Source organism: Cladophialophora psammophila (assembly GCF_000585535.1).
Source record: "Cladophialophora psammophila CBS 110553 chromosome Unknown aczJe-supercont1.5, whole genome shotgun sequence".
Taxonomy (NCBI): Eukaryota; Fungi; Ascomycota; class Eurotiomycetes; order Chaetothyriales; family Herpotrichiellaceae; genus Cladophialophora; species Cladophialophora psammophila.
In genome coordinates this window covers 296,669-314,648 of record NW_006912926.1, presented here as the reverse complement: position 1 = coordinate 314,648, position 17,980 = coordinate 296,669, and the positions used below count along the sequence as shown (strand labels likewise).

Here is a 17,980-nt window from a genome sequence, read left to right as displayed (position 1 = left end):
CACAGGCGATTGCCAGAAAGCTGCGCACAGGGCGGCATCACCATCGTCCCGATCCGGCATTGATCTTGGTGGCGGCCGAATGAGTACAAAGTGCCCCAAGTTCACGGACGACTCACGCAGGCCGTGCTGCTTATAACCTCTCAACCCCTCCCACTCGCCGTTGCACTGAACCTTTTGTCCTAAACTCCTTGGTACTTTACCCCGTACAGCGCGAACGTAAGACTACCAGCCTATTAACCGTACCCTCTTTTACGCCCTTTTCAACTTATCTCTATCCTCCACGGTCTCGGTGGCAGCACCAAGCATAGTTTGGCGACACGATCCAGCTTGTCCGAGTCCAGCCTACCTGAGGGCTACGACCCTTCCCACAACCTTAAATTCAGGTGCGAGTTAGGCTGGACCGGAGTATATTGCTTTCAAGATACTGCCGCCTCTAAAAACTGCTCCTATGTGTCACTCACCGTCGTAATTCATTCATATAGGGGGATTCCGGCATTAGGGAGAAGCTCCATCACCTTCGTATTACCATGCCTCAACACAGTCCTCAGTGGCGGAAGACGTTCCTCCTTTTCCTTCCCAGTCATTAACAATCCAGATGCTTGATCACCATGCTTCAGGAGAACCAAAAACACCTCCAAATGTTGCCCATTCACCGCATGATGCAATGGTCTCCATCCCTTCGCGTCCACCGCAGTGACGTCGCATCCCAGCCTAATCAGCGGCTCGACCATGTCGACATGACCCTTCTTCGCGGCAACGTGGAGAACTGTCCGACGTTGAGCTCCTTGTCGTGAATGGAAGCGCCCGCTTCGAGCAGCGGCTTCACGAGCTGCAGGTTCCGCCGCCGGACGGCACAATGGATAGCTGTCTCCGTTGCGTAAGCGGAGGGAATGATCCGCGGCGTTAGGGGGTAGAAGGTCTGCATTGGCTGCGGCGATGTCTTGCTTGACGCCTTGATTGGTATGCAGGGAGTGCAGTGGGGTAGGTCCGGCGTGATCGTGTGCCTAAATTATAAGAATTATATTAAGTATTCGCTATGATGCAGGCAGTTTTATCAGTGTGAGGAATTCAGCGTGATTCACGATTCTACTAATTAAATCCCGCGCATTCGGCTTAGCGCCGAGCATCTGAGCGGATGTGATAATTTAGGACTATAAGGAATAATTATTAGGACCCACGCTACACGGTCTCTAAAAGACTTATACAAGGACAGAATACATTGCGATTTCAATTAAAATGTTGTACCCATATGGCTAACCATCGCATATAGGTATTAGCGGGTAACTAGCGCGATGCTTACTCACCATTGACTAATTTGCCCCACGTGCTAGCCTGCACCATTGGTGCCTCTCGAACCATAATTAGTAGGTGACCATCGCAGAGGATTACATAACTTGTTAATGGACAGTGTTACATAGGTCTAGGCCCTAAACTTATCTTCCAATGGAAACTAATCTCGCCCAACCTTGCGCCAAACATACTCGGTACCTTTCCCTCAATTGATTTCAGACGAATACCCAGTACGACGCCTCGTCCTACTTGTCTACTAAGTACACACTGAGATGGGCATCAGTCAACGAAGTCTGGCGTTTCGGCCAGTGATATGCGGGCACGTCATCGCGAGCGATGAGCTAGCCTTCCTTTTTGCCGACACTTCCTCCCACAAAATACCCCAGTATCCCCACCGCGGTCGCACCAGCAGGTGTCACTCTCCCTTCGCTTAAATCACCTTTAATACGGACTCGAAGCATTAAGCTTATCAACCCTCCCAAAATTCCTTACGCTGATCAAAAGCTTGATTGAAAGGCAACCTCATACGCCCGCCTTGCTGAACCCGAAGCCAATGTACCGGTCTACCTGAATCGATCTCATGACGCTGCACTTATCGTTCATACCCTATCTTCCGGACAAGACTCGTTCTCAGTACGAGTACGAGATCCTCCAGTCGAAAGCCCGATCCCACGCAGCAAAATGTTCGCATCGCAACAAGCCTAATCCGGTCGTGGACCGACACTGCGCAGCCCCTTGCGGAGATCAGAACTTCTTGAGATACCGCGTTCACGAGTCATTCCAGGGTCTAGATAAACCAAATCCCTCATCCACCCAAGCGAGACCTCGTTCTACTCCAAGAGGGATCACTGTCGAGCAGCATGCCCCAGCGGATGATTCGAAGCCGGAGTCGGAAGCCAAACACTCTCGAGGCAGTTCATTAAATGCACCAAGCAAGCTTGAGTGTTCATCCCGGCCACCAAGTCCTTGGCATTGGACAAAAGGTGCACGCGTTGACCCATTCGACTGCGTCACTGGCAGTAACCGATATGGGGCGGCGTTCGCCATTGACTTCCGTAAGGGATCAGTCTTGTGTCCAGTCCCTTGACTTGAAAAATAATACTAAACCTAGCTCCAGTTGTACATCAGGTTATGCCAGCAGGTAAGCACCGCTTCGTCAAATACTAGTGTTAGTTTTTGTAAAGAAGTATCCAAGTCTTTGGCTTGCTCCGACATAGAGGCTGACCAAAGTGTTTACAGTTGCATCAATCAACGAAGTCTTCAATGTCGTCAACGTCTACGGGCGATGGGTTCTGGAAAATATGGCCAAATACGAGGACTACTTCCATGTAATGCTCGCATTGGCGAGCTTAGCTCACTATGCAGTGGTCGCATCCCCAGGAACACCACTACCTGGCCTAGCTTTCCTCCATATAGGACGAGCCATGTCTAAACTCAGACATAGACTGGCCAGTCCAGACGCTCGGCCTGACGATGGCGTTATACTCACCATACTTCAGCTGGCTATGTTCGAAAGGGGTCTCGGAAACGATGTCGCCTCCAAGGCTCACAAAGTGCAAGTCAATCAAATGGTGGCTTCTCGGGGCGGTATTGACCACTTGGGACTCAAGAGCTCCGTGCGAGCGACGTTAACAATGTGAGACTGCCTCCCTGAATCTCAAATCGAGTACTACATAATCTCTAACCGACTGTGGCTGATGTGTTTTCAATTTTCTGTCACTTGATGGAGAGCAGACGCCCGCCGCCACTCCTCTGCCCGACCAGCCTCTTTCCGTCAATTTAAATCGGCGAACAGCATTCCGTTTTACGATGGTCGATATGGAAAAGATCAAGACACTCCCTATTGGCTTTCAGAATCTTGCAAGAGCTGGTGCGCTATCGTCCGAAATCGTACACATTATCTGCAGAGTCAGTGTCAAGCGGCACTGGACCCCGTCTGATGTATTGTGCAAATTGCAAGACGAAAATAGATCAGAGATCTACTGGCCCCAGGATGGCCAAGCCTGGAACTTCTGGGATGCTTGTACAGCACTCAGAATCACCGAAGGTCCCGATGGTCCTTTACTGGAAAAATTAATCTGTCTAGCACTGTTTCGCTATTGCGCTAATCGCGCCATCCGCTTAAGATCCAAGGCATGTATATACCATACGGCCACGATACAGCTAACAGCTCGATTACCGGCGTTTCCAGTGCCAAAATCTCGGTCAGAGCGGGATTGTTTGATTTGGGGTTGGCTCGTTGCGGTTGACTCCTGGGCCATGGAGTTCAATTGCAGCGGGTTGTCTAGTGAAGGGCTGCAACTGCTGTCTCAACTTCGCGAGGCCCTACCGGAGCTTCGTGACTGGGAGTGGTGGGATCTGGAGTCCCTAGGGCAGAAGTTCTTCTGGAGAGATGAGCTCGGTGTCTTGCTAAGATCGACCTGGGTCCCGCTAGATCGGTAAGAGACGGTAAGGGGCTCACCAATGCCCGGGCCAGGATCACACCTCCACGGCTTAAAATGAGTTGCGTCATGAATCGGATTAAATGGCGGGTGCTGAGACTGAAGATCAAATTAGAAGCTACGGTGCACCATCACATTACAGGACAAACGATCTCACCTCGAGGCTTTGTCGACTCCGCAACAAACTATGAGGCATTTTCTCAAGTCGTTCGTCATCTTCAGTCAACTTTTGCGCAGGCCGATTGTTGAAGACTGACGATGATGGGCGTCTATTCATTAATCTCCACAGCAATCTAATCCTTGAAGAAGGAGATCGTGCCCCGAACAAAATAATGAGCTCGCGAATGGCCAAGCTCAATATATTCAATAATTAGCGCGATTTGAAGAAGCTTTTACAGGAACTCCATGCCGTCGCAAACCTTCTGGTCTTCGACAGCTGGTCCATATCACCTTACACTTCCTGCTTTTACATGCCCTCATAGCCTACGGGCCTCATTTACCCATTAAGAGGCTCGATTCGAGTGCGCCGAACAGCGGACTATTTGCTCGGCCTACGCAGTTCTGTCGTTCTGCTCGGATGATACAGATCCTCGGGCTTTTTCCTAAGATGAAGGTGTAAACCTCCTTTGTCGAGGATAGTTGTGCCCTCACTGGATAAGGCCCAGGGCAAAATGGAAGAGTGGGAACCGGGTTGGTGTCGGGAAGGAGGTGAATAGGATGATAATGGTCGCTCAGCTATGTCCGAATCGCGGACCGCCATCTACTAGTATTTGAGCAGTTGAATAGATGGAATTTATTCGTTGCGGAAACAGGAAGGAACCAGCGTGCCCCGAGACCCGCCGCTCGAAAAGAGACCTAGCCGATTGCCTTCAGGCAACGTGAGAGTGTCTCGGTCACGGGTAGTAAAAGTCGTCGACCTCGAGAGCAGGATGAGCGGCAGTTAGCCATTCTTGCAAATCACCAAGCACAGGTAGACAGAATGAGTGGTGGGAGGATTGGTTCTCTTCATACTCCGTACATTCCCCCACATGTTTGGTTGGGGATGTTAAGGTATTTACTCTCTTGATGCCCATACCTTGGAGTAATTAATGAGCAGAGAGAACCGAGCTCAGGAAGATGCGTCTACGAGAGAGACTCTTCGCCCTCATCCCGAGCAAGAGGCGTGATCGAGCTGCGAACACCTGAGGATAGCTGTCAACGGTGATACAAAACACCCAGCAAGCCTTACTTGTTTGGCAGTAACGACGGATTCGTTGAATCGCGACGGAAGAGCTATCGCAGCTGCTATATGACAAGGCGACTCTCTGCATTAATAATTGGCTTAACGCCGTACATACTAGCCTGTTGCTACCATGGAAGGATGCGCTGCTCAGGATGCGAAACAGAATAGTGGGACAGCAGACGTATAGGCATGAGGCATCGATAGAGAGGTCTCCACCGAGACGGCTGCCTTCATTAATGCAACTTTAGTATATACCAACCTCGCTACCCTCGAAGCCTATCTTATATCAACTACCTATACGAACGCCCAATCGACCTCGACCTCGTCGCGATTTATCGCCTAAACCCTCTCCTAAACTAGTTCGCAACCTTTAACTACCGCCGCCAACAGCGCCGCCTGAACTTGGAAGAGGTAAACGAGTCCGCAACGGACAGCTAAACTAGTGGAGTCACGGCAATAGGGGTTTTCTACCTAAGTCACAAAAGGCGGAAACGGAAGATCTGCATGGGCCGTGAGAGATGTGTTAAAACACCATGGAGTGCTATACAAAGAGGCGGCGGCGAGGTCTAGCATAGAGAGCGCTGAGAATAGATATGACTTTGCAAGATTATGTGGCATGAAAACCGACGTCTCCTAATTTTGGTGCCGCTAGACTCTACCAGTCACATTAAGCGAAATCGCTGCTGTACGAAATCGCTGGCGCTGTCGCTGTCCGGAGTCATTCTCTGCTCTTTTTGTCCGCCATCTTATAGCAGAGACGTGCAAACCATACCTCCAAAGAAAGCTCATCCAATCAACGCTAAGCGAGAAAGGACAGTCTATGTCTGCGATGGGTTTGGATCGCACCTTGTCCTCGGAAAAGAAAAACCGCAATTCCGTCTCGACGCAACCAGTTATGTTTGCCGACTGGTTCCTTCTTTCGAATCAGCTTGGCCAGCCTGCTCAGCCTACAGTACTGTTTCTTGTCGAACACGCGTTGAATTCGGCCAAGAAAACTCCGTATTGATGGGGCCGAGTTTTCTGTATCTGGTTAAGTAGCTCCGACTCTCCTCGCGAATCATCAAAGAGTGATGTCCAGTCTTGTCTTGGTGTTTTCCATATTTATCCAAACGGCAGTTCTTGCTGCTTGGCGCGGACCCTCTTCCCCAGAACCAAGGGACACAAAACCGGTAGGCGTTCGTGCCTGACCTCTGGGAGAGAAATGCCTGTCTTTGAAGGGTCACTTTATGAATCATCATCACTTGTTTGTGAAGTTCAACTATTCACATGCCATCGCTATGTTCTGATAAGCCTCGAGCTTACCTCGTATGGATGAACACACATACTCTCACGGCGTCTGGAACATTTGGAACGGCAACCGTTTCACAATGCCTCAGTCGTGTTGATCGGTCAGGAAACGCCAACTCCAAACGCTCCAGCAAGATCAGCCCTTTTCTCCCGCTCGGACTGCGATCTGGGGGCTATTTCTAACTTCGAAACTGTTTACGAAAGCGGCTTGCGTATTACGAGCTTCTCCGCTTTTTGCGTAGGCCACAGCCCTTTCTTCCGCCCAAGGCCGTCAGTCTCGACCGATAGGATCCACAGCAAGGCCAGCTGGATACGAGAAATGCTGGGCTTTGTGAGGCTGGGCTGCTCGGCCTTTGGACCCCGACACGACCATTCGAATGAATCGGTGGCATGGCAAAACCTGACCATTAGAAAACATGACTGCTAAAAGAGGGGCCAAATGGAAACAGCCACTTATAGGATACTGCGGGGGAAGCAGAAAGCTGTCATCGACACAGCCGACGCTGGGAGACTATTCCGTCGATACCTCAGAAGCCTTGACCTCGCCTCGACCAGGCTGTCGACGCCTTTTGTCATTCCATTCATTAACAAGCTCATCCTCACCGACCGAAATCCGAGCAGACAAGACTCACTAGTCAGCCAGCTGCGCATTGGCACGTCGTACATTTCCCAAAGCCGCGCAGCCCAGCTATACTGATCGTCCTCCATCCCTCGTGTCCCGCTGATGGCCTGTGCCTCCTTCACCCCTTTCGCCTCTACTCAACCCCTCAGCCAAGGAACAGAACAGGCAATCGGCACGAGAATCATACAAGCCTCCTTCAACTTCCGGAGTCTAGGGTGTCCAAACCCCAGCCATCAAGCAGTCTGATGAGCTCACAGAGTCTCCATCCTAGAGGTATATAGAGCGCCTGGCGAGGCATCCAAATCCTCTTTCTCTTCTTCTCCCTCCGTCAGCTTTACGGAGCACAATTATGAGAAAAACTTGCCTTCGTTCTGCGAATCTCCATATCTCTCGCTATCCCTACAACAGCACCAGTCAATATCCCTTATTGGAAACATCCAAGCAATCCCTCACTACACAACAACCAAGATGAAGCTCCTGTCTCTCGCTCTCCTTGTCGCCTCCACCAGCGCCGCTGCCCTCGAAGCCCGTGGCGGCGGCTATGACTACAAATGCCCTACTGTTACCACCACGGCCTATAGCTACTACACCAACTATGTCACTGTCACCAAGACCGAGGTCTCCTATGTGACTACCACTGCCACAGCTTATGTCACCGGTACGTGTTCTCACCCTCTCAAACTACCGACAGCACTGGTAGTATTCCTACATACCAGATCATGGTGGTTCAATGGAATGATATGTTCGATGACATGACATGACACATTCATTTACATATACTGACTCCATATGAATATGTATAGAGAAGTGCAAGACATACGACAAGGGATGGTAGATGATCAACCACCCAGTCAACCTCCCACTTACCCAACCGACCAACTACTCATTCACTCGCTGTTAAGGTAGGAAGGGAGAGACAGTGCAACGCAGGAAACAAATGCACAGATAGCTGGCTTTTCGAAATGAATAATGGTTAATGGTTAATGCACATGGGATACACGAGTAACGTCTTCAAGAAAACAAAAACTTTGTTCAGGTACGATGATTTCAAACAACAATGATGATGAAATGGTTTCTACACTGCATGATGCAAATCCTGACGCCCTCCGGCGGGTTTAAATGGCATAAGAGCGAGTTGAAAGGAGGGGAAGGGCCGTAATCAACGAGGACAAATTAAGTAGACCGGCGTCTCTTCGTATATACGACCCAGGTAAATTGTAATCGCCGGGGCAATATGTGCATATGCTTCGGACGGTTAATCTGAACCCACATCCACCGGAACAGCCCTCCACCAACACGTCCTTCTGTCTTCCAGAAATACAAGCAATTGAACTCATCAACCACGCCTCAGGGGCCGATGTTGGCCTCTTCAACCCCTTATCGGTCTCTGTACCTATGCTGGCGGCTCGTGGGCCCTGCACAAATGGTCTCTCGTCCTGGATTCCTAATGGTATGGGTCCAAATAGCCATCCACCAAAAGACACTTTGAGCGAGTACATCTCGTAGACTCCCGCAAACGGTCGACCATCTTCCGTTCTCATGACTCTCCTGTTTGGCGACTCAACTGGTCGCAGCTTCTTCAAGCCTTCCCTCTCTTGTCATGAGCGGTAGAGCGCTTCCCTCTTCGATAGGCACATTTGAACCAAACCCAACTTAGGTCCCGAGACCGGCCCCTTTCCTGTGATTCTGAATTCTAAGACGGAAAGAGTCTAACTGACAGCGAAGGCTGTGGACGCAGTAGAAGTATGCGCTAGCCTCGTGCGGGGTGCCCAGCCTTATGCGGGGCCACCTGGCTCACATGTGACTAGCCAAGGACTTAGCCCATGGACCGTGATATTCGTGGTATACTTGTTAGTTGTTACAAATAGACTGTCACAGAAAACAATCAATAAATGGGTAGAGAAAATGCCTGGGAGGCTTGAGAGTGTGTTCGAACTAGAAGGCCAGATGACGGCCTACTAGACGATATCGCTATTTCCTGATTATAACTCTGTATTCTCTGCGGGTACTCCTAGTAACAACAACCAAGGGAACACCGGAACTCAGGGGTCAAGTTGCGGGACACCGCTTAAGAGACTCGGGTTGTACAGTACTCACGCTGCTCAGGGTACCCCCCAGGACGCGCCAAGTCTTGATCAGGATTACAGATTACATAGCCACAGCTCAGAATAGCTTAGTTATAACTCAGGTCAAAAGACGGGATGCTCACCCCTGGAAAGGGAAATGGACGTACGAATACTTCAGAAATCGATATATATATATCATTCTAGAGCTTGCAGGGGGGTTCCTTTCGCTGCTTTAGGGTTGACTGCTTAAACAACGATGCGCTGTCGCAGTTTCTGCGGCATAAAATAGCCTGTTACTGCAGCGTCTCAAAGCTTACTTTCCAGAATCGTAGCAATATGGAGCTACCTAATTTGACCACAAAGATACAGTACTTGATCTTCTGGCATAGACTGAATTCATGGGAAGGTTGTTTTTACCTCATTTACGCCACTGCGAGATCTCCGACATATCTGTGTCTGATGACCTGACCACAGTAGCGAATATGCTGAACTCAGCCCAGAAGCGATGACAAGAGGTATGTGATATCATGTCTACTGGTATGGTGTACATGATGAGATGGCTTGACGACAGATTCTCTTTAGACATTTGCAGAAGAGCCATTCCGCAAACCAACGCTTCTTCGGTTGTGGACTCAAGGAGCTCATGGTCCCTACGGCGATAACCTTGGATTTACTTGTTCTGATGGGGCATCATGCAAACATGAAGCATGCTTCAAAGATTTGCTGGAGGGACAAGTCCTCACAACAAAGAGTCTTCGAAATCACTGCGAGAAAACATCTCGACCCTCCGTACCAACGGAGCACATAGAGCATCCTCCTTCGTGAAGCCGCTTAAGCCCAACGGGTTTGCCTGTCACTCGAATGGAACACTATCTGCTTAAACTGATGCCAGAGGTGGGATTTGGAGGTCAACGAAATACTGGTCTTGGCGCCGCATTTCTAAGCGTTGGGGCGCGAGCAGAATTTGAAAGGTGTTCTTGACGCCTAATTCAACTATTTAGGGTTTAGCAATCTGAGCAGCAGTCTGAGCAACAGTTTAGGCACCAGCGTAACGGCGGAGGGTCTAACAGGCTCCCTGATGGATGATCTGAAATAGGTGCCCGGTTGAAAGGCAAGTGTAGCCGATTGCTCGGGGGCCAGCTTTGGTCTTTCTTGACGAATCAGTTTCTTGCTCAGGGGAGTACTCAGTGAGGCTCAGTAAAATGGCTCAGGTCAAAACAGTCTTCGCTCACCATCTAAGATCAAATGGGACATTGCCATTCGGTCTTTCCTTCGCGAGAGTACTTACCTCGAAAGCACGGGTTGTCGTTCCGCCTGAACCACCATCAGAAAGCACCATCAGACTCCTGGGAAAGCAGAGGTTTGAAATGGTGGTTCGATAGGAATAAATGAACACGGCGTCGATCCAGAGCACTGGGCATGTATTATTGGTTCGATAAGAACTCAGGAAGTTTCTGAGATTGCCCGTAACTTTCAAGGGGCAGCCGTCGACTTGGATGAAACTGGAACCTTGCGTATCTCCCCAAGAGCGCTCGGTAGGGTTCGGCCTGGTTGACGGAATAGTGCTCCAAGAAGCATTCAATCGAGTCGTCCGGCAATCCAGGATTGAGGATCAGTAGCCGGATTTCGTTCAATTTGATTGGTCTGTATTCGTGTTTTCGCTCTCTCGTGCAATGTTGAGAAGACGTACCATCTTCTGAGTCTGTGTCACCGTCAGATTTGCAGTCTGTCTGAACGTCAGGCCCATGAACCACGAAGGAGATCGCTCCAGGAGGTATGCTAGCCATCAAGCTTGTGCTGATGGCCTGAGTTCGACGGCCTAGAAAAAGTCAGGTCCAAAATGTTGCGAAAAATTACGAACAATTATTACATAAGAACCACAGTGAGGTGTAAACAAGGAAGGCATGAACTGAGCCCGATTGAGGTTCAACTCACAATGCCAAGCGAAGCAGGAGCCGCATACACGGGGTCGAGGGTCTAGAACCCAACCGAGGCCTTGTATCGTCTATCGGCAGAGTGTAGCACCTCGTCGCTTGAGAACGGTATTCGATCCACAAAGTCATTGCCTGTGTCAGGGCATCGCCCGATGAGACGCGTCTTTAGCCTTTGCCGATGTCAACTTCGGGCATCTCGCCCGGCATCGGGCGCCCAATGGCCGGCAGATCAAGAACGTATTACGGAGTACGCACTCGCCCGCGCACAATGAAGGGGAGTGGCGGGCCAAGCCTTGTCAGATCAAGGGTTTGGGAGCTGTAGAGGCGTATGAGCAAGATTGGAAAAGCGTGAGGGTATAGACGGATGCAAGGAGATTTATCCCTTGTGGGAGTAAACAGGTCTGTAAGGAGTGAGTACAAACGACGAGGTAAGATTATTACGAGTGTTGTCCCTCGTAGAAAATATCCGGACGTAATAGGTTTAGCCTCTAAGCCTCACCAGCCGGAAGCAGGGTGAGCCACAAGCACACCTTTTTACTCATCTTGGCGGCTGCCTCGTCAGAACCACCGTGTCTTGTGTCATTTGGTAACATCCAAAGTCTCTCACAGACATACATCCATGAAATCAAGTCGAGATTGATTGCATCGTCCTCCGCATGCCGTCCTGGCTCACTGTTGAAATTCTAGTCGATATCTCGAACGGATCATGACACCTTTGGACACTCCTCGATAGCACCGCCTTCTCAGGTTGTCAAAGCACCGACCTCGTGCAACCCCTTAGTGCAAATCCTTCATGGCCGTCAATTGGACCTGCCGGTAACTGAAACTGGCATTGCCAGGAAGTGCGCCACCGACGGTCTCGTGATGGCCACTGAGGCCAAAGCAATTCGCCGCTATCATGCGGGCGTCGAGAGAGCGCTGGGCTTATGGGATGCCACGAATGAATGGGCCGACTATATTGCCTTTCTGAGTCGGTTGGCCAAGGCTCTGCAAGCATCTCCCCAAGATGCAGAAGTTCCATTCAAGTCGGCTCTGGCCAAGTATCTGGCACTCTGTTTGAAGCCATCTCTGCCCTCGGGCGTGCACCAGAAAGCGCTGGAGGTCTACAATCTCATCTTTACTCTGCTTGGGAAAGACGGACTGTCTCGAGACCTACCCATTTGGTTTCCCGGAGTATCTCACACCCTTACATTTGCCACACTAACAACGAGGCCTCTGTTCCTCTCACTCTACGATGATCATCTCCTGCAATTGTCCAGTCATGCGCTGAGGCCCGCGTTAAGGGCCATCATCTTGTCTCTGCTCCCAGGAATTGAAGAGGAGAATAGTGAAGACTTTGACCGGACCCTGAGCACAGTGAACCGCCTGCGACAAATCTTTGCGGACGACGGCAATGAGGAATTCTTCTGGCAAAGCCTGTTTCTGGCCTCCATTACAAGCACATCCAAGCGTCCGGGTGCATTGGTCTACTTGACGCGGCAGCTCCCTAAATTAGGCCCGGTGGCCAGTCATTTGCCTGGAAACGTCAATAAAGCCGGGGAAGCAGCTGAAGCACTGCAAGAGGCCATCAAAGCCGTGACAACTCCTGAGCCTGGTTTGCTCGTTCGATGCTTTGCCACGGGACTCCAAGACGAACAGCCCCTGGTACAGCGCGGTTTTCTCGATCTCTTAGTGTCCCACCTGCCTCTGAATGCTCCAATGCTCCAATCTCTCGTCGTCCCTACAGATTTAGACATCCTTGTCATGTCCGCCATGTCGGTCGTACTCAGGAGGGACATGAGTCTCAACCGCCGCCTGTGGACCTGGTTTATTGGCAGAGAGGATAAGCGAGAGGGATCCACAGACATGGTTCCTGGCGCATTTATCGAGGCCTCGATGCCCACGACTCCAAAAACCAAGGACAGGGTACATGCGAGGCATGATTACTTTGCTGCTTACGGTCTTAAGCCAGTAATCCGATCTCTAGAGAAAATGCTTCACAGGGAATCATTGTCTCCCGCCGACAGAGCCCGTCCTTTCCGAATCATGCTTTCATTGATGGACCGTTCGATCATCGGAAAGCCGCCTGTCGAAGAACTGTTCGTACCAGCAATGCGAGATCTGCAGAAGTATCAGACGGCTGCTCCATCACAGTCGTCATTTGACGAGGTGTTCCGAAGTGCCAACGTGTTCTTTGACGCGATTGAGCCCCAACTGATCACCAATCAGCTCCTTCGACTTCTCATGCAGGGGGATTTGAATCTTATTGAATTTATCTTCTCAAATTTCAATCTGCAAGAGGAGGAAATGACGACTATTCATTTGCCCATGCTGTGCCTAGCAATTTCGGAAATGCTTCTTGAAAAGATAGACTCTGAGCCGCACGAAGTCAATGACCGAGATGATTCCCACCAAGCGCGATTATCAAGGCTCATGGATGCTCTACTGAGCTTATTGCCACCTCATCCGGGAGGCGCTTCTCCCGATGCATCTGCTCAAATTTCGAAGCAAGGCTGGCTGAAGAAGCTCCAGACCCTTTACGAAGAGTCTTCTTATGTGAAAAAGGCAATTTTTGACTTGATCCCTCCGACCTCCGCTGCTCAAATTCTGCTTCGAAACATTGCACTCATCATCTTGGACTGCCTGAACCACCCATCCAGCAAGACAATGATTGGACTTCTCACCAATAGTCTCATCAAAGCTATTGCCAGAACCAGCAACTTCCAGCCACTGCGTGAGCTAGGATTCGGAGACCAATTGTATGGGTTACTGAAAAATCCAGCAGCGGACATTAATGTCAGATACGAAACTGTCAGAACAATTGCAAGGATTGTGGATAGTTTGCATGCATTTGATCCTAGCAGGGCAACTCTGACAGAGCCTTACCTTCTCCGGCTGATACCAGAGCTGATCGCGCAACTCTGGGAAGTTCTTCTACCCTCTACCCCACAATTCCATGTCGAAGCCGTGGAACAGATTTGGAACCTTCGCATGATATCGCGACAGCTCCTTCTCGTGGACAGTAAGATAGCGGATTTGATGTGCCAACAAGATCAGGAGGTGGCGTGTCTTGAAGACCAGCTGGCGCGATTCTCGACCCTATGGATGCATACACGCTTCCCGGAGGTCAATGTCGAACTCTTCTCTTCCAAGCATGGTGTCGATGAAGACGAAGTGCCGTGGGCTCTGCTACGGCAGCCGATCCTAAATATAATTGACGGACTCGATCCCTCCCTACCAGACGACCGGCGGCGGACGTGGTTGAACAATCTTCCGTCAATTCGGCCCATCTTCAGAATCATCCACGTCGAGTCGACGAGTGCGTCGGATGCTCAACTCTCATTGCTCGCGTTGCATAGACTTCGAAAAGTCTTGACTCTCGCGCGGCAGTCGAACATGCAGCGGAGTGAGCTCTTCGGGCGCGAGGGTTTTTCGGAAGTGGTGCTAGACATGTGCGTTGGGCACATTGCAGATGGGAAAGAGGGAGAAGAAATATTCACCACGACATTGTCAATTTTGCGCTTGATTATTGAAGAAACAGACGTTCGAGAACACCATGCTCTGATAACTTTGCTGTTGAAGCAACTAACTGAGATACCCCAGGACAGCCCGTCACAGGAAGAAATACTAGACCTGTTGCAGACAATGTTCGCAAGACCCAACTTTGGCAGTCCACCCAATGAACTCATCCCGATCTTGATTGCTGGTATCTCGTCCAAAGCTATTGATTCAACGATCGACAAATGGATCACATTACTGTGTAACACAATCCCGTTGTACTCGACTCAAAATCTGTTCGCCAACATGCTCAAGCTGACAGCATGCTTCTGCGATCGGATCAAAGAATACTTTACGCTGATGCAGCAGCTCTACGAAAGGCCGGCACCAACTGTCCGAGCCAATGGAGATAAATCTATCGCAGCGGTGAAGCATCCAGAAAGATCGGTCAATAACCTACTTGCGGGACTCGAGTACATATTAGCAAGAGCGCACACACACCTTGTAGAGCACGCGTCGGGGGTCGAAGCAAATGCCAACAGTTCGGAAAAATCTCAGTCGCGCTCGATCGCAAACCATCGATTGACCGTGATTCTCTGCATGCAGGACACGATCAAGCTATGCGGTGAGATTTGGGCTTGGAGAATGCTCAAAAGGCCATCAAATTCTGCTCCAGACAACAAATCCTTTGCGTATATCTCCACCCGGCTGCGGACGAGAACCCGAAGGATCCTGGAACATCTTGCGGATGCCGAACCGCAAGAATGCCTTGAAACACTGATGGGAATGTGGGTTGATGCGGCTCGTCGAGATTCTCAGCAAGACATCACTTTGAACTTGATGCAAAGCCTCGACGGAGCGCGACCGAAATTCATGATGCCGGCCACGTTCAATGCGATCTACAACCGAACGAACCCTTCGGCGCTGGATCAGTCTCAGAAATCAAGCTTATCAGTGGACGTTAGTGCACTGGAGTTGATGGCGTTTCTGATAGCCTACACGACCGCGCTTGAGGACGACTTGCTCGAAGAGATCTGGACCGATTGCACTGCGTTCCTGCGGGAAATTCTTGCAAACCCTATGCCGCACCGTCAAATCCTGCTTAAGCTTCTGGAATTTGTGGCTGTTCTGTGCCAGAAGATGGAAAACACCAATTTTGGAGAAGTTCTAAAAATGCGTCGAGAATTGAGCGATCTGTGTGCGAGACTGCTCACGGCCGTTTTTACGATCAGGCCTGCTGGACTTGACTCAACTTCTCAGCCATTGCCGGATAATCAGGCTCCACCGGGGACGACTGCCATGCGGCGGAAGAGCGCGTTGCAAATTGGCAATGCCATTGGGGTCTTACGTGAAGCTCTGCCTATCATCGGTAATGCCCTTGGAGATCAAGACAGGCTAAGTGTCACGCTTCCCGGCGTGGCCACCTATGTTACCGGACCAGCTCTACGGTCCAAGCAGTTTCCTCAAACAGTGAACATGGACATTTTGCAACTTGTCCTTCTTATGGCCAAATCCCAACCGACCAACAAGGTCTGGAAGAAAGATATCCAGGATGCCATCAACGACAATAAATTCTTCCAGTCGGCCCCTTGGTTGGCTGAGACAGGATGGCTTCCGGTATTGAAGCAGCTTTGGCTTTCTGACAAAGGGTTGATGTCTGAGTTCGTGTCCCGATTGACGCCTCCAACGACGGCAGGGTTGATGTTTGGCGTTGGAGCTGCTGCCGCCCGAACGGAAGCCGACAGGAAGACACAGCTCAACTTGCGGCGGATTGCTCTGCTGCTGTTGGCCGGCGAAATCGACGCTTTCGTGTCGGATCTTGGCCAGATCATCAACAGACTCGAGGAACTATTGACAGCCACACCATCCTCGTCTCCATCGTCTGGGACGCGCGGGGATGTCTATCTTGTTCTTCGCGCCGTGACATTGGCCTTTACCCAGGTGCATCTAGTCTCGATATGGCCGATAGTGGATGTGGAGCTCCGAGAACTCTTCACCAGCGTGCAGAAGGGAGGAGAACCGACCTTTACAAGCTATGCACAATTGCAGGGAGCCAAGTTGTTGGACCTACTCCTGCTTTTGAAGCCAGAGGAGTTCCAGCTGCACGAATGGTTGTTTGTGACCGATACGGTTGATGCAGTGTATCCTCCGCACGACTTCAAGTCAACCGCAATCGCGGACCTGATGGTCAGCAAGGGAAGCAATGAGGCTGAGCTTCCTACGGCGTCGGATACTGGAACCAGGAGGCCATGGCTCTGCACAGACATGACGCGAACCACCGAAGACGCCGTTACCCTTCTGCGGCCGTTCTTCCGGCAATTGAGTATTCATGCTTTTGAAGACACGTACAGTCTTCAACCGCCGGATCTTGGGGCGTGCAGGAAAGATCTGGTGGCGGACTTGTTTGTGGACTGAGTGATATAGTTCAGGGCTCAGTTGATAGTGTCGTTAGGGACGATGAAGAATGACGTACCCAGTACCGGGTGACTAAGTACCTTGGACTTTGTACCGTTGGTGCCGTTGGTGCCGTTGGTGGTGCTGTGAAGGGTGATGCTGGGTACTCGGCGAGTTGGTACCTAAAGTAGTTGGTCGTGGTGGTTGCCCCCCAAAATGTGGAGAAATCTACGCTGCATCAGCTTCGTGCTCCGTTCTGTGTTCTCGCACCCCTTCCGAGCCTCCTTACGGAATATATTGCTCGTGCTTAGCGATCCCTCCCGAACGACAATCCCTCCCATAAACCACCGCAGTCCCGATTCCCTGAATTTCGCCCAGCTCGACGTCCTCTTCTCACGCGCCTTTAACTGCGCCCTCCGCTGTAATCCAGCTCGAAGCTATGGCGTCTCGACTGCTTGTCCCGCGCCTCTCCCTCGCGTCCCGAACAATCAGAGCTCTCCCCCAATTCCAATCGAGATCATTCCAGTCAACGAGCCGGAGATTTCAAGAAGCTGGCGCCACGACGTCGGTACCTGTGAAAAAGCCCATGGGAGCTTTCCGAGGAGGGTGAGCTTGCCCCTGTGCCCCGTCCCCCGTCCCCCGCCGTGCACGAACGAAATATCACAGAGCTCCCAGGAAGCTGCGGGCACGAGCAGTCTAGATTTCAAGACGAAAAGGAGGATCGAACCGCTAATGTTCTGCGCGACCTAGGCTGTTTGGGTTCTTACTCGGTTCGACCCTGGCAGGCGCGTCCGTCTACTATTACATCCTTGAGGAGTACAAGGTTTCCAATGAGCTGTTGACGGAAGATATCTATGTATGTGATTCCTATTCCCTGCGGCCTTTCGCTGCCCGAGCTCTTCGCGACATCAGGTTTGAGCAAGCCCTCCAGCGAGAAGTGGCAACACATCTGCTCTTCTCGTAGAAACTCTGACATGTTGCACGGAATACTGACGCCGCGACCTTAGGCACTACAAGCCGCCGTACAACGAATCCACTCGTACGTAACGGAACTGGAAAACAGGATGAACCAGACGAAGAAATGAACGACGCCCACAAGGGGACAAAAAAAGGAAGGAAGATGAGCGCGGGTGTTGCTGAAAGCAAGAAGACGCAACCAGGTGACAATTCAACCCAAATTTGTGGCATTTGATTTAAGCGGAACTACACGGAGCCTTTTTCTCTCGGGCCAGCCAAAGCAAGCACAT

At 50.8% G+C, this 17,980-nt stretch overlaps 4 protein-coding genes across 4 annotated transcripts; 3 read left to right on the top strand and 1 right to left on the bottom strand.

Annotated features, from left to right (window-relative positions):
- Positions 1 to 470: 470 nt before the first annotated feature.
- On the bottom strand, positions 471 to 1,359 carry A1O5_03761 (uncharacterized protein; the record flags this gene model as incomplete). The annotated part of the gene is made up of 2 exons (XM_007744372.1): positions 471 to 952; positions 1,305 to 1,359. The coding sequence occupies 2 exons, from the start codon at positions 1,357 to 1,359 to the stop codon at positions 471 to 473; spliced, it is 537 nt and encodes a 178-aa protein (XP_007742562.1).
- A 1,232-nt stretch (positions 1,360 to 2,591) lies between these two features.
- A1O5_03760 (uncharacterized protein) lies at positions 2,592 to 2,930 on the top strand (the record flags this gene model as incomplete). The annotated part of the gene is made up of 1 exon (XM_007744371.1): positions 2,592 to 2,930. One exon carries the CDS (start codon positions 2,592 to 2,594, stop codon positions 2,928 to 2,930), a length of 339 nt encoding a protein of 112 aa, XP_007742561.1.
- An 8,796-nt stretch (positions 2,931 to 11,726) lies between these two features.
- On the top strand, positions 11,727 to 16,754 carry A1O5_03759 (uncharacterized protein; the record flags this gene model as incomplete). The annotated part of the gene is made up of 1 exon (XM_007744370.1): positions 11,727 to 16,754. The coding sequence occupies one exon, from the start codon at positions 11,727 to 11,729 to the stop codon at positions 16,752 to 16,754; it is 5,028 nt and encodes a 1,675-aa protein (XP_007742560.1).
- Positions 16,755 to 17,172: 418 nt separating this feature from the next.
- Positions 17,173 to 17,818, top strand: A1O5_03758 (uncharacterized protein; the record flags this gene model as incomplete). Its single annotated transcript, XM_007744369.1, has 3 exons — positions 17,173 to 17,339; positions 17,484 to 17,589; positions 17,741 to 17,818. The coding sequence occupies 3 exons, from the start codon at positions 17,173 to 17,175 to the stop codon at positions 17,816 to 17,818; spliced, it is 351 nt and encodes a 116-aa protein (XP_007742559.1).
- Between the last annotated feature and the right edge of the window lie 162 nt (positions 17,819 to 17,980).